General features: G+C 55.8%; 5 protein-coding genes across 5 annotated transcripts; 2 read left to right on the forward strand and 3 right to left on the reverse strand.

Annotated features, from left to right (window-relative positions):
* Nucleotides 1-631: 631 nt before the first annotated feature.
* Nucleotides 632-3,082, forward strand: LMH87_008533 (uncharacterized protein; the record flags this gene model as incomplete). The annotated part of the gene is made up of 1 exon (XM_056201720.1): nucleotides 632-3,082. One exon carries the CDS (start codon nucleotides 632-634, stop codon nucleotides 3,080-3,082), a length of 2,451 nt encoding a protein of 816 aa, XP_056056353.1.
* A 970-nt stretch (nucleotides 3,083-4,052) lies between these two features.
* Nucleotides 4,053-5,543, reverse strand: LMH87_008534 (uncharacterized protein; the record flags this gene model as incomplete). Its single annotated transcript, XM_056201721.1, has 3 exons — nucleotides 4,053-4,273; nucleotides 4,458-5,251; nucleotides 5,329-5,543. The coding sequence occupies 3 exons, from the start codon at nucleotides 5,541-5,543 to the stop codon at nucleotides 4,053-4,055; spliced, it is 1,230 nt and encodes a 409-aa protein (XP_056056354.1).
* A 1,156-nt stretch (nucleotides 5,544-6,699) lies between these two features.
* Nucleotides 6,700-8,688, reverse strand: LMH87_008535 (uncharacterized protein; the record flags this gene model as incomplete). Its single annotated transcript, XM_056201722.1, has 6 exons — nucleotides 6,700-6,834; nucleotides 6,890-7,473; nucleotides 7,527-7,914; nucleotides 7,964-7,999; nucleotides 8,163-8,175; nucleotides 8,669-8,688. The coding sequence occupies 6 exons, from the start codon at nucleotides 8,686-8,688 to the stop codon at nucleotides 6,700-6,702; spliced, it is 1,176 nt and encodes a 391-aa protein (XP_056056355.1).
* An 854-nt stretch (nucleotides 8,689-9,542) lies between these two features.
* On the reverse strand, nucleotides 9,543-11,600 carry LMH87_008536 (uncharacterized protein; the record flags this gene model as incomplete). Its single annotated transcript, XM_056201723.1, has 1 exon — nucleotides 9,543-11,600. One exon carries the CDS (start codon nucleotides 11,598-11,600, stop codon nucleotides 9,543-9,545), a length of 2,058 nt encoding a protein of 685 aa, XP_056056356.1.
* A 158-nt stretch (nucleotides 11,601-11,758) lies between these two features.
* On the forward strand, nucleotides 11,759-14,315 carry LMH87_008537 (uncharacterized protein; the record flags this gene model as incomplete). Its single annotated transcript, XM_056201724.1, has 6 exons — nucleotides 11,759-11,781; nucleotides 11,834-11,951; nucleotides 11,998-12,159; nucleotides 12,209-12,723; nucleotides 12,768-12,910; nucleotides 12,958-14,315. The coding sequence occupies 6 exons, from the start codon at nucleotides 11,759-11,761 to the stop codon at nucleotides 14,313-14,315; spliced, it is 2,319 nt and encodes a 772-aa protein (XP_056056357.1).
* Nucleotides 14,316-14,318: the final 3 nt, after the last annotated feature.

Below are 14,318 nucleotides of genomic sequence, written 5' to 3' on the forward strand. Positions count from 1 at the left end.
GTGTGTCTCTGGAGTTGCGGCCACGCTCGACGCTCCTCTAGCCGCCCGACCGGTTCGCCTGTCTCACATCGCCGCTACCTCTTCATTCCGTTGCGATTCGAATCTGCCACATCCAATCTCCCTCGACCACGCGCCTTTGCTTCGTTTCTCGCCCGCGGCGGCTCCTCAAACACGCTTCGCTAGGGCTTGGGCTTTGTTCCTGGCCAACACAGCCCCGACCGAGATTATCTGCGCCTGTCTCTGCGACGAGACAAGCCCTACTTCGAGACTCTGTTCTTCACACCAGTCTCCGCCGTCTGCTCCAAGCTCGATCCTTCTTGTCGCATCGTCTTCTTCTACAACCCAGGCACCCGGGAGACTGCCCTTTATTTGCGCCTCACGGCCCAAGTCTCGACGACACCGCGACTCTTCCCGTCGCCAAATCTTTCCTTGCAAACTAATTTCGCCCTTTCGACCGCTTTTCTCGGACCCAGCAGGACTGTATCCCTCCGATCAACGCCTTTGCGACTAGGGCAAAGCACGTTGTTTTTCAACAATTTTCGCATCACCGCCGTACACCCAACACCTGTTTCCTCGACAGGCTTGGCTTTCCTCTTTTTTGAAACACGGTGCTGGCAGCTGGTACGAAAACATGCCGTCCGCTGCCGCCCGTCGACTATACGAAGATCAAATACCGACTTTCATGTCCGTGTTTGATCTCGACGCCGATACCATTGGTGACTGTGACACGGTGACTGTTCTCGAACCCAAGCTCGTCGGCATGGACTCCAAGACGATCCTGACGGCATCGGGTCAGGATGGCGCCATTCACCAAGACCCAAACCACAAACATAGCGACAGCACATCGACGCAAATGTCAGAGTCTACCGACTCTTCGCCTACTACAACTTTGTCAACCACCGATTCCTCACCTCTGACGGATCGATCGCCATCCTCCTCGCCGGACTCACCCGTCAATACCAACCTCATTCCTCTCAACAACTACCCGAGTACCACGTTTGGCAACATTCCCGTGACGAACAACATATCTGTGCTCCCGGTTGGTGATGCTCCTGCGCTCAGTCGTCCCATGACCTCGCCCGCGCCGCGCCGACCGCGCAACATGAAGGGTCTCTCCATTCTCCCTCCTCTAGCCGTCACTACCACGGCCGATGCTTCCACCGTTGAACCTGCCTCGCCCTGCTTCATCAAGCCTCAGCTGCCGGCCCCGAGACGCAAACCCAGCCAGCTTAGTCTGCGCACAAACACCCAGGATTTCGTGAGACCAGTTCTCGAAGTACCACCTTCGCCTGCCATACCCCCGATTCTTCAGCGCCGCGCACTCAAGCACACGACATCGACACCGCACATGCTGAGCGTGATCAAGACTTCGCAAGTACCGACGCTGCCACCTCTGCCTTCGTCACGGATGCTTGAGCGCAACGAATCTGGCCTGTCCGAGGTCTTGCGTCCTATGAAGACTGGCATGCGCTCATCATTCGACGCTTCCATTACCGAAGAGGATTCACCCATTAAAGCGCAAATGGCTAGCCGCCAAGATTTTGAGCCTTATGACGAGAGCATCAACAATGAAGACCAAAAGTCGCCCACATATCCCGACGGTCCCGTTGCCATCTACGGAGACGACGTATATTTGTACCTGGAACCAACCGCTGAAGAGGCTTCCAAATTTGACGTCGTGTTCAACGTTGCTCGCGAGGTCGAGAATCCCTTCCAAGTGCTTAAGCGGAAGCAAGTGGAAGAACTTGACAGACAAGCGCAGCCTGACTTCAGCCCAATTCCGGATACTGCTGTCACTACTGCCAGCTTCGCTACGGCCTTCGAATTCCAACCCGACGACAGCAGCATTGAGACACCAACCACACCCAAGGCAAACCCGCTCAAGACTCCCGAATATGTTCACATCCCATGGGACCACAACACCGACATTGCACCCGATCTAATGCAACTTTGCGAATCCATCCATAACCATACCAAAGAAGGCAAAAAGGTCCTTATCCACTGCCAGCAAGGCGCCAGCCGCTCCGCCAGCTTGATTATTGCCTATGGCTTATATCTTAACCCCGAGCTGAGCGTCAATGACGCATACTACGCCGCCCAGGCCAAGAGCCGCTGGATCAGCCCCAACATGAAGCTCATGTACTCGCTGCAGGACTTCCAAAAAGAAATCTCCAAGAAAAAGTCGACCCCGGCCTCCGCAGCTTACCGCCCTCGCACAGGCCGCAGCCCCAACAAGCACCGCCTGACCTTGTCTGCCGATGCTATCGACGTCTCCCCCAAGGAGCCCTTGTCTGCCCCGCTTCCCAGTGAGGAGGAAAAGTCCAGGGAAGAAATGCTCAAGGATGGCAGTAAGCGCGCCCGAGGAAACTCTTCCCCGGGCTTGCAAAGCATATCTCCAGGTCCTGCCTCGGCGCCATTGACCTTTTCTTGGAAGAATATCGAACCCTTTGCCCCAAGGGAAGACCACTGCGCGAAGGATACCGAGCTACCACCCATACCGACTATCGCTGCGCCGTCGCCTCCCATTCCGCCAATGCCAACAATGGCTCCGCCGCCCGTACCTGTGCAAGCGCCTCTGCAGCTGGAACAAGTGCCGCCGCGACCCAAGTCGAGCATGAGCCGTCAAGAACCCAGCTCCAACAGGAACGCACAATCGTGGTTGGACAGCTTGCATCCTTCCCTTCCTCGGCCCCGGTCTAGCGTGGGCCTACGCGCTCTTCCGCTGCGGAGCTATCAAGACCAGATGCCGAGCGTCCTCGACCCGCGCGCCATCTCGACCACGCATACTCTTGACCTCCCGACAACACCCTGCGACGAGCCCGCGCTGCTGTCTCCGCGCGCCGAGACGATGACGAACCCGCTCCTCGACCACGCTGGATTCTCCGGATACGCTGGCATGCAGTACATGAACACGCCAGCCGCCCCGGCGCCTGTCCCAACCGGGCTCTTTTCGCCACGAGGCACGACATTCCCGCGCGAGGCGACGTTTTTCTTTGGCCGGCCAGACCCTATGGTCGACCCGCGCAGCCCACCGACGCGAGGCGAGGCGCCCATTATTCGATCCATTGATGACCTATTATGAGAAGATTACCCTGACGATTTGGCATTGAAACCACCACTTTATATACACACCTACCACCAATCCGGCAGAGCAGGACTGCTGGCACATATCCTGCCATGTCACCGGACATGCTGCCGTTTTACTTTACCTTCACATTCACTCTTTAATCCAAAGACCTTTATGGCCAATACCAACGAACTATTTGCTTTTCTTAGCATGCATCGGCGTTGTGTGCGCGCGCAGATCCGTACATTTTTCATCGTCTAGCAGCCTATATGCTGTGGGAGTTGTACAATTCTGCGATACCCCCCCAATATTGCGGTTCCTCTGGTGGAATACAGGCACCGGAGCACGGAGCCCATGGCTTCTTTACCAGAGTTTGCCTCTTTTTTTTTTTTTTTTTTTTTTTCTGCATATTCTGGTTTCCCAATCAGCAAACGATCTCTTTTTTTTTTCACCATCTTTTCCTGCAGGAGGCAAAGGAAAAGCGCAATCGTTGAATCCTCTTTCTTTTTATATATGTTGAAAAATTTACATTCCTGTCGTTTATTCTCATCTGGCCGTGGTAATACTGGAATTTTTGGGACCATTTGTGTTGCGTGAGCATGGCATTGCATTGCCTCGGTGCAACAAAGAGTTCTTGTCTTTTTGCTGTTGTTAGTTGGTCAAGTTATGATGACGGCAGGCGGGACGGGGTTTTTACTACATACGGGTGATGTCTTGAGGAAAATAAAAACCCTTTCAAAAATTTAAACAGCGCTGCATTGATAGCGACATTCTTTGATTGTGCCATGTGGCTGTTACAAACATGTACGTCTGGATAGTTACATGGTGACGCATCCAAATCCGAGAGTATATAATTACTTTTCATGAAAGGTGTATGCGCTATACTTGCCGCAAATGCCCATCCGTGTTGCAATCAGCCATGTAAACCCTCTCTATATACAATCCGCACCCCACCTTCTTCTCGCCCGCTCCATCTTCGTTTCCATCAGCCAGACTTGGCCTTCTTCGCCGCCTCCTTGGCCATCTTCTCCCTCCTCGCAATGCCTGCCTCTACACCGATGCCCCCAAACACCAGTCCCACGCCGAGCCACTGCATCCTCGTCAACCGATGGCCAAATGCCAGCACCGACAGCATCATCGTCACCATCTTTCTCGTCACCGTCACCGTCACCAGCAGCACCGACGAAAATGTCGACAACGTGTAAACTACCACACCCGTATCGTTAGCATTTCGTTTCTTTTGTTTTTTTTCCCTCGCTGCGCTCAACGTCGGCCACGAAAAGATAAGCTGCAGCCCTAGACACACACACCCGGTGTCCAGCGCTCTCGCGAGGACACGAGTATCCCCCGTCAAGGGCGAACGAAGCGAGGATCAGAGCAAAGGACTTACAGATGAAGACTTGGCCAACGGCACCACACGCCGCAAAGCCGAGGACGTCCTTCCACACCGCCGGATACCGACCCATAAACGCCAGCGCATCGCCCAACTCGCCAGCATCGCCAGATCCCAGTCCCAACCACTCGCCCGCGCCCGTCGCGCCCAGCACCGCCGGCCCAATCAGCAGATACGCGCCCGTAACCAGCGAGCTCATCATGTTGTTCGCGCACATCATCTGCGGGCCCGTGTACGGCTGAAACGACGTAAAGATGTAGTCCTGGGTGCTATTCGTCAAGCCGTCAAAGAGCAGGTTGATACCCAGCAGCAGCATCCCCCACGCCACATTCGCGTCCTCGCCCAGCCTGCTCGCCTTGCTCTTCTTCTTGCTCCCCGAATGCAGCGTAAACACGGCCACGCCCGCTGTCACCGCCGCCACGACCAGGTACTTGTACAGCGGGTAGCGCTTGCGGAAGACGGTAATGTGCAGGAACATGACGGGCAGCAGCTTGCAGCTCTTGGCGAGAAGAAACGTTATGTAGTCAATGTGCGCCAGGCTCGCGTAGCCAAACGGCGACGCCAGGCTCGACGTCACGGCCACTAGCGCCAGCGGCGCCAGGATCCGCGACGACGGGATGATGGGCGGCGTGGCCGCGCCGCGGGGCGTCGAGAGCACCAGGTATACGCTGCCGACGAGCGCGGCAAACAGCGACTGGATCGTGTTGAGGAAGACGGGGAAGTGCCAGACTTCCTGCGCGGGGCCGTGGCGCGTTGTCGTGAGCTTTTCCTGGAGGTATGCCCACGTCAGACTTATCCAACCACTTCCAGTTAGCAACTACGAAAATAAAATAAAAGGTACGTTGTTTTTCAGAGAGGGAAAACGCACAAGGAGGCATAGATGCCCGAGACGGCAATGACGAGCTGCATAATTCCCGCGTCCGCTTTCGTGGCAGGAGTCGTCGGCGCAGCAGCTTTCGCGACTACTACAGCGCCATTGGATGTTGACTTGGGGCCAGAAGAAGACTCCCAATCGGCTGTCTCCTTGTTGAAGAACTCCGACGAGGCCTGTCGCTTGTTGGGTACCTGCTTGGTGCGTGCCATGGTTCTTTTTCTTCCAGCGGTCGGCGTTCGGTCGGTGGGTAGGTGAGCGCGCGTCGTGTAGAAGTCGCAATTCGGATCGATTCAGGGGGAGTTGGAACGAAAGAGTAAAGAAGAAAATAAAGAAAAGCCGAAAGAAATTAGGGAGAAAGGAGAGTGAAGGAGCCTCCGCGGGAGAATTAGCGACGGCGCAGGACAGTTGTGCAGTGTTCAAGTTCGGATTCGACCGTCGCGCAAATGGACAAGTTGGCTTCATGGCTAGCTCCAGCCCAGATTCGATGGACCCTGCGGGTGGTGGGGCCGATGGGGAATGCCGTGGCGCCACAGGCACAGCCTGTAATATCGAGTAGTGCTAAGGTAGCCCGGCAGGTAGGTACATGATGCTACGCTGTTTATCGATCTGCAGACTGAAATGCAATCGTTCAATCCAAAATGCATTCATTAGCTTCAGGGCAAGAAGTTTACAAGACAAGTAGCAATATATTTCATCTCGGCCAGAGGCTAAATACAAGTAATTACCCCGTGACCCGATGCCCGATCGAAAAGACAATGCCATGCAAGCGGCAAAGGGGTATAAGCAAGAGATGAACAATGAATCGCCAGCCCAAGCGGGCTCAAAATAGGTAATTTTCTGTTTTTCAAAGCAAAGCAAGTCGTGCGTCAGGACAGAAGAGAGTAGAGATATGGTGATTCCAGAGGGTACGCAGCGCGCACCTCGTCCGGTCGAGGTAGGGTCGTAGAGTGTCCCAGGTGACGTCTTGGTATCAGCATAAGTCATGGAGCTAGCGGATCTGCTCCCAGAAAACAAGGACATGCGAGCCTGCATAGCTAAAGTTTATACAGTGGTAGTCGTCGATAAGGTCGGATAATGTTTAATGTGTTGTAGAGGTGAGAAGGAGAGTGTGTGAATCGACATGAGGAGTTGAAGCGGAGTGCTGAATTCGAAACCCAATCGCAAGCATAAACAAACGAAGCAAAGAATGATAACGCGGCTCGCTCACTGCTGTAATGAAAGTGCTGTCGCCGTGGTTGAAGCTGATTCTGCTGCCAAGAGTCTGCATCTTGGGCAGAAGCTGCCAAACGCCATTCGAAAAAAGCCCATGCATAAGTGGTATAAAAATGCGAATAAGAGAGCAGCGTAGCAATCACGCAAACATGCCTACTCGGTGTCCTGCTGGCTGCGGCGCATCTTTTCGGCTTCGAGGTTTTCGTACAAGAGGAAGAGAGCAGATTCGTTGGCCTTGGCGGTGCCCATGATGGTAAACATGCGTTCACCAGTTTCATCGTGGGGAGCCTGCACAGTTACAGTTAGCTGGAATTCCTCCTTGTATCTGTGCCTTGAAACATACCTTGGCAATGGAAATGCGAGCACCAGACGTCTTGCGAATCTCGGATATCTTGCTGCCGGCACGGCCGATGATGCACCCAACCATGTCTGCGGGAATGGAAATGTTTTGCGTTTGAATTTCTTCGCCATTCTCATCGTGGGTAGGAGGGCCACGCGAGGCGGCGTCCGAGTCGGAGCGGCGGGAAAAGGGGCGAGGGCCACCGCCGTTGCTAAAGTCGGAGCCGTTGCCGGTGCGCATGACACGGGGGCTGCTGTAATCGGCACGGCCGTTGCCAGTGGCACCAAAGCTACCGGTGCCACCGATGCTGCCAGTGGTGCCTGGTTGGGTGCGGACAACGGGGTTGTACAAGACGGTGCCGGTGCCGCGCTGCCAGTCATCGACAAGGCACTTGCAAATCTCCCAGAGAGCGCGCTGGATGCCCTCTGGGGTGCCTTGAACCTCGACGATCCGCTCGGTGGACTGAGGCAACATTTCCTTTTGAGCTACCATCCGGACACCAGACACATCTTGAATGTGCTTGATCTTTAGGCCCTGGCGGCCAATGACGGTGCCCATCTGGTTATGCGAGATGAGCAGCTTGATGGCTGGGGACTATTAGCAGGCAAGTAAAGGAGCAGGCGGATTCAAGAGCACATACGGTGAGTGCCATTGCCCTGGGCAATGCCGCCCATGCCCATGGCGGGAGCACCTTCGAGTAGCGCGCGGGCAACGATGGCATAGGCGCGGGAAATGGCATCGCAGCCTCCAGTAATAGTTAGAACGCGGTCATGGACGCCCTGGACGACCTTGGAGACGCCGGCCTTGACGCCGGTCTCATCGCGAAGATCAGCGACGTTCTTGCCGGCCTTGCCGATAATGACACCAGCTTCCTTGGAGGAAACAATGGCGCGGAGGGTGAGCTGAGCCTGGGCGTACTCCTCGTCCGTCTTAGGGGCGGGTTCACCGTCGGGTCCGAGGCGGTCCTCCATCTTGAGGTGATCCATGGACTCCAAGAGGTCGTTGGAGCCGTTGGAGGAGATGATATCCTGAGTAGACATGGTGGCTGGGATGGGGCGCGAGATGACGTAGGTAAACGAAAGCTCGGGGTGAAGGAATCGGGGGAGCAGGATGCTGCAAAGGTGCGGTTAGCTCATGGAAAATATTGAACTTGCAAGCGACAACGGCTGCAGGGCCAAGAGGCATCGACGTTGAGCACGTGTGGCTTGGGGGCCGAGACATGCTACCCGCCGCGCCGACCAGTGCATGCGCCAGCAAGCAAACATCACCCACGTACCAGTATCAGTATCCTGTATCAAAGAGAAGATGGCAAAGCCGAAAAGGTGGCGAGAGAAGCTCAACAAAGGTCAATGGCCGTTGAAGAAGTGGTTTTGTGAGGGTCGACGTGGGACGAGCGCGACGACGTTGGCGGGGTCGAGGGAGATGGGAGGTGGGGAGAGAAAAAGGCGATGGTTGAGGTAGAGGCAAATACGAGCTGGAGGTGTCGAGAGAGGAAGCGGTAGGAGGACGATTCGGGAGAGGAAGTTTGGAGGAAGAGGAGGAGAGAGTTAGGCGAGGGTTGGAGAGGCGGGAGGAAGAAGGTGAAGGTGAAAGTCGGCGTAGCGTAGCAGGAGTGGTGGAGGGCGAAAAAAAAGTTGGTGGAGGTTGAGCTGGGCGAGGTAGGAGTAGAGGAGAGAGAGGCGTGAAGGAGAAAGGGCAGGGACGGCTGCTGCTTCCCCTCCCCTGCAACAGCTGGAAACGGCCGCTGAAAATTGCACAACGCCCACTGAGAGCCCACTAAACCTGCTGCGAACCAGTAGCATCCCAGCGGCTAGGACCCCTCAACAGGCGGGGTCTTTGGCAGGCTGTCGTGCTAGTACGTGCCGTGTACCCGTCTCAACGTCTCCTGCAGCGGCAAACGGGGGGCATTGGCATGTTCCTCCCAAGTACTGCCACGACAACAACAATGCCAACGCCCACTCGCTCGAGCAACTCGCAGACAACACAACAAAGAATGATGAAAGAACAAAATAGTAAAAGAAAATAACAACGCCATCCAATGTTTGCTAAAAAAAACATTATTCAATTTCCGCTGATTACCTGTATATAGTTCACTTTTGGCTTCGTGCTTGACCTCCTCACGACAGCTCCCCTCCCTCCCCGCGTTCCTCCACCGCGTCATGGTGACTCGCTCGGCCAGCCCAGCCCTGCGGCCCAGCTTCTTGTTCCGCCCACGGTGCGGGGGTTGCCGTGAGCTAATTGACTGCAACGCGACACAATGTGGCGAGCCATGCTATTCACCAACATGCCGGCGTACAACGTTTTAGACCAAGACATGACGTCGATGCATGAGTGGCCACGCCTCGCGCCGCCGGCGATTTCGAGTTGCACCTACGCTTCTCAGCTCAAGGCACAAAAGAAGAAAAGATGCAGGAATCTCTCTCTTCTTGCACTCCCCCCCCCCCCCCCCCCCCCCTCCGCTTCACTCGACGTCGGCTGTGAAGACGGCCTGCAGCTACTACAGAATGCGAAACCGATGAGACGACGTCTCTGGGCATTTTATTTGAAGTTGTAGGTCTATTCGTTTCAAGGTATACATGCTCAGATATCATCTTGTTGCCCTCTAGCGGCGAATCAGCCCTGTTGGAACATTATCTACATCTACCAAAATCCCACATCACCGCTGCCGTATATTCTTCTCATGCTCTATCCAAAAATTCTTGCACGCCCGGTGTCCCCAGTGCTCTACCCACCACTCGCCAAAGCTGTCTTCCACCTCAAAGTCCACCTTGGAGACGCGCTCATCCCTCTTCAGCCCACAAATCACGCACGGCTTTGGCGCTGTGCCCACCAGCTTGGCCGTGTGTGCCGACAGCGACTCGCTCAGCTCAGGCACTTTCAGGTTTACCTTGGCCGACGTGTTGGCCACCGTGACCGCTGACCGCAGCCGCCCGACGTGTTCCCTCCACACGGCCACCACGTCAGCCGCTTCGCGATCCTCGCGCGCTGCCTGCGTCTTGTCAACGCCCGCCAGCTTCATGCCCTTGCTGCCGGCCGCCGAAATGGACATGCTCTTGGCCAGAATCTTGTCGCGGTGCCACCGATGCTTGCGCCCGGCCATGATGCGCGCCGCCGTCGTCGCTAGTAAAATGTATCCTTGCAGAAAATGCACCGCTTTGGGGTTCGATAGTATCTGCTCCTTGATGGTGCCGCTTTGTCCAGAGGTCGATTTGAAGAGTGCACTTGCGGTGCTTAATAGCTCGGGGAAGAGTGAGAGGAGAACGGATGGAGGCGGTACATTGACAGGCGGCGGAGTGCTATCTGAAGACGTAGCTGTGTTTCCAGTTGCGGCATCAGTAGAGTCCCAATCCCATGACGATGAAACCGGTGCCGCATCAGTCGCGCCAGTGCTGGTGTCGCCACCTGTATTCGGCGCATCATCCCAAGCGGCCCATTCCTCGTCGTCGTTTACCTCTGCCCACGCGTTTGACTGTTTTGGTATTGAAGCTTTGCTGCTTGGCTGTGCTTTTGGTTGCGTCTTTGGTCGCGCCTTTGGTCGCACATTTGCTGGCACTGTCTGCTTCTCAAATTTTGTGAAATCCATATCTTGCATCACGGATCCTTTTGCTTGTGGTTTGGCTGGCTCTGAAATTCCAAATCGCAGTCCGCTGCTGGCACTTGAAGCACTTTGCTTAGAAGGCTCACTCTTCTGCACCGGCGTAGGGTCATCCAGCGACAGTAGATCCAGCGACGGCATGGAAGACTGCGGCGGCGGTTGAGCCGCTGTAGAGAGTGCCGCAGCTGCCGGTTTCTTTGCAGGAGCTGCTGTCTTGACCGATTCGAAATCACCAAACTCTTCGTCGCTCTCGCCCTCAAATTCGCCATCTTCCATCTCAAAGTCGGCGGCATCAAACAATACACCGGAATCAACGGCTTGCGACGCGACCGGATTCTTTCGCTTGGATCTTGGTTCTGATCTCGCATCATCCAATTCCTGAGCTGTGCTTTGCCTGGTGCTCGAAAATGAGATGTCCATGGCAAATGGCCGTTGTTGATGCCACGACTGTTGCTGCGGTCTTTTCTGTTGCTGCTGTTGCGGCTCCATGTATTGGTGTTGATGCTCCTGTATAGAAAATTGTGAGGATGCATTACCACCATGTGTATCCGACACTGGAGACATGCCAGCCGCTTGAGCGGCCGCCGCACTTGGCCATTCTATTGTCTGAGCAGGCTTCTGCTGAGACGTCTGCCCTGTTGAGACCTGTTGAGAAGCATCTGAGTCTGCTACCTCAAAGTCACCCCATCCATCGTCCTCATCTGCGACATTTTGCGTCTGCGTCGGTGCCGCCGGCTGCGACGGAAATGATGACCATTGCTGAGGCGCAGGCGATAATTGTGACGATGAATGTCCGCTATACCCAAAATCGAACGGATCTTTTTGTACCGGGGCGTTTACTGCGCTCTGGTACGACGGTGGTTGAGATGGTTGTGACTGCGCCGCCGGAGTCTGCTTAGCGGCCGGCTGGTTGAACTCGGCAAACAGGTCGGCCGACATGGCGGCGGGCACGGAATGATCCCGACCAATGAGATTTTTGAGTAGTGTGCTCTTCCAACTGATGTGATAATTCAGTGAGTTACCATGATGGCGCTGGAGGGATGTGTAGTGTAATGCAAAGAGCCAAGTTGCTACTAGGCAGAACGCAGCGGTCAGACCCACCACCAAGAACGTGTGCATCGCGGGGCTGGGATTTTGATGGCGTCAGGTGAGATCTTAGCCACCAACGCCAACAACTACCATCTTGCCTCCTTCATCAAAATTGACTTGCCAATTGGAGGCTTCAAAGTGTGTTTAGCACACACTTGTAAGCAGTGACGGCGCATATATCAGCCACGATGCGGTCGATGGAGGAAACGCAGTACGTGCCGATGCGAGTCCACGCGCTACAGTGACTGACTGACATGGGGCAGGGTTCGATGGGAGGCGACACGCAAGCACTGCACGTCGGTCGCCGACCTGCAGCGGGCAGTCAAAAGTAACGGTCCGTCAAGTCCGTGTCTATCCGGCTGCCGCTCTGTGTGTTGGAAGGTAAGCCGTGTCTCATCCTCATGCAGGGCTCCGCTGATGAATGCAGACCTTTCTATTGTTTCAAGAGACTGGCGCCGACAGCTGGATACAGACGCAGCGACATACCAGAGAAACGTACACAGAACGGCGAGATCACTTTCTCAAATTCATTCGCCACCCCGAGTCTCTTGCAGAAATTAGCTCAGATCCCCTCAACGACGATCCTGAAGTAAGCCCTCCGATGCCCATTTACGTGCTCTCTAACATGTCTTTCTTAGTCGCCGTGGAACACGCTTCGCCAGGATGAGGTGATACGAGCTGAGATAGAGCAAGATGTCAAGCGCCTGCCAGACGAGGCCAACTACCACCAACATTGGATTCAGCTTCTCATTCTCGATGTCCTCTTCATCTACTGCAAGCTGAACCCTGGCCGCGGCGGGTACCGCCAGGGCATGCATGAGCTTTTGGCACCCATCGTGCATGTCCTGGAGCAAGACGCTGTGAATCGCGAATCGCTTGTAGAAAACGACCTGCTCGATGCCACCATGCTGGAGACACTTGATGCCGCCTACATTGAGCACGATGCCTACGCAATCTTCTCCAAGCTCATGGAGCGGGCGCAGTTCTTTTACGAAGTCAAGGATGTGGCACCGGGCACTCAGTCGTTTCAGGAGACCAGCTCGGCGATTGTCGAAAGAAGCAAGCATGTCCATCAAGTCTTGCTCAACAAGATTGATCCTGATTTGGCGGCCCACCTCACCAATGTTGAAATTCTGCCGCAAATATTCCTCATGTAGGTTTTCCGTGTCTCCCATACACTTGGGCTAATCGTTATAGCCGTTGGATACGTCTGCTATTCAGCAGAGAATTTCCCTTTGACCAGTTCCTCGTCCTCTGGGATACCCTTTTTGCAGTTGACCCGTCACTGGACCTTATTGATTTCATCAGTTGCGCCATGCTTCTTCGCATTCGCTGGCAACGTACGTCCTCCCTAAACCCATCAGCACATGACACTGACAGGTCGCAGTTCTGGAAGCCGACTACTCGGTCTGCCTACAACTTCTCCTCAAATATCCCGCCCCGGATCCCAAGCACGGTCCGCACACCTTTGTTGAGGACGCCATCTATCTACGCAGCCACCCAGACTTCCCCGGCGGCTCCTCCATTATTTCCAAGTATACAGATCGATCGCCAGCCACACCTGGCGCCTCAGCCACCAGCCCGACGACAGCCGCGGCACGCCGCGGCCTCGAAAGCATCCGGCAGCGCGCTCTTCGCAGCGGCACCTCCCAGCTCCCCGGCGTCGGCGTCGAGCAGTTCTTCCAAGGGGCAGCGAAGAGCGCCCGTGCCGCTCTGGAGCGGGGCGAGAAGCTGGGCATCAACCAGGCGGTGCGCGATGCTGTGGGCGAGCTGCGCCGCAACATGCAGAACCTAAACGACACTAGAATCGCGCCACGGCCACCGCAAGGAGGCGACGCAGCCGCGACGCTGGCGGCCATGGACAAGCGTAGCAAGCAGCTGGCGACGTTTCTGAACGAGACGGTGGCGGACCTCAAGGCGCTGTCAGCGTCGAACCTGAACGACAAGGTCAAGAGCCTCCAGATGATTGAGGTGGCGGCCGCCAAGGTGCAGTTTGTGCAGATATATCTGGAAGACTCGACAATGGACGTGCCCTCGTTCCAGGAGGAAGCGCCGCGAAAGTCGGAAGATTCTGTCAAGCAGGGTGACAAGCAGGAAACGAAGGGCAAGGACGATGCCAGAAAGCTAGATGCCGCTATCCAAAAGAGCACTGGGGCAAAATCGCAAGCAACAGAGGCTGCTCCTCCAAAGACAGCAGCGGAAGTGCCGCCAGGTGTCCCAGAGAAACCGGATCTGGCAGACAGGAAGACGCCTACGAAATCCGCACAGCCTGCGAAGCCCACAACACCCGCGGCGAGCAAAGCGCCGACCGCACCACCGAAGCCAGAGACAAAAGAGGCAGTGCCCGACAAGAACTCGCCGGGGAAACCACAAGACTCGGCGGCAGAGACGGCAGATGCCCCATCAGAACCAACAGCGGCCTCTGATCAACTAGCGCCGGCGCAGCCTCCTGCGGCCGCCGCGCCCGTCAGGCCGCAGCTGCCCGCCGTGCCCACGCGGTCCACGATTGCACAGTCGTCCTTTTCGTGGATGCTGGAGCCCGACGAGTCGACCCCATCTGCCGCCACCGCCGCCGGCAGCAAGTCACCGACGCCGCAGTCCAAGAAGCGCATCGCCAACAGCGTGAGCCGGGAGCGCAACGCGTTCCTCTTTGGCGACGGGGGTGAGGAGGCCAGCAGCAGTGATCCGCTGGCGTCGAACGGCATCTTTGGACTGGAGTCCATCAGCAAGCCCAAGGGTAAATGATGC

This window comes from Akanthomyces muscarius, assembly GCF_028009165.1.
Source record: "Akanthomyces muscarius strain Ve6 chromosome Unknown contig_18, whole genome shotgun sequence".
NCBI lineage: Eukaryota > Fungi > Ascomycota > Sordariomycetes > Hypocreales > Cordycipitaceae > Akanthomyces > Akanthomyces muscarius.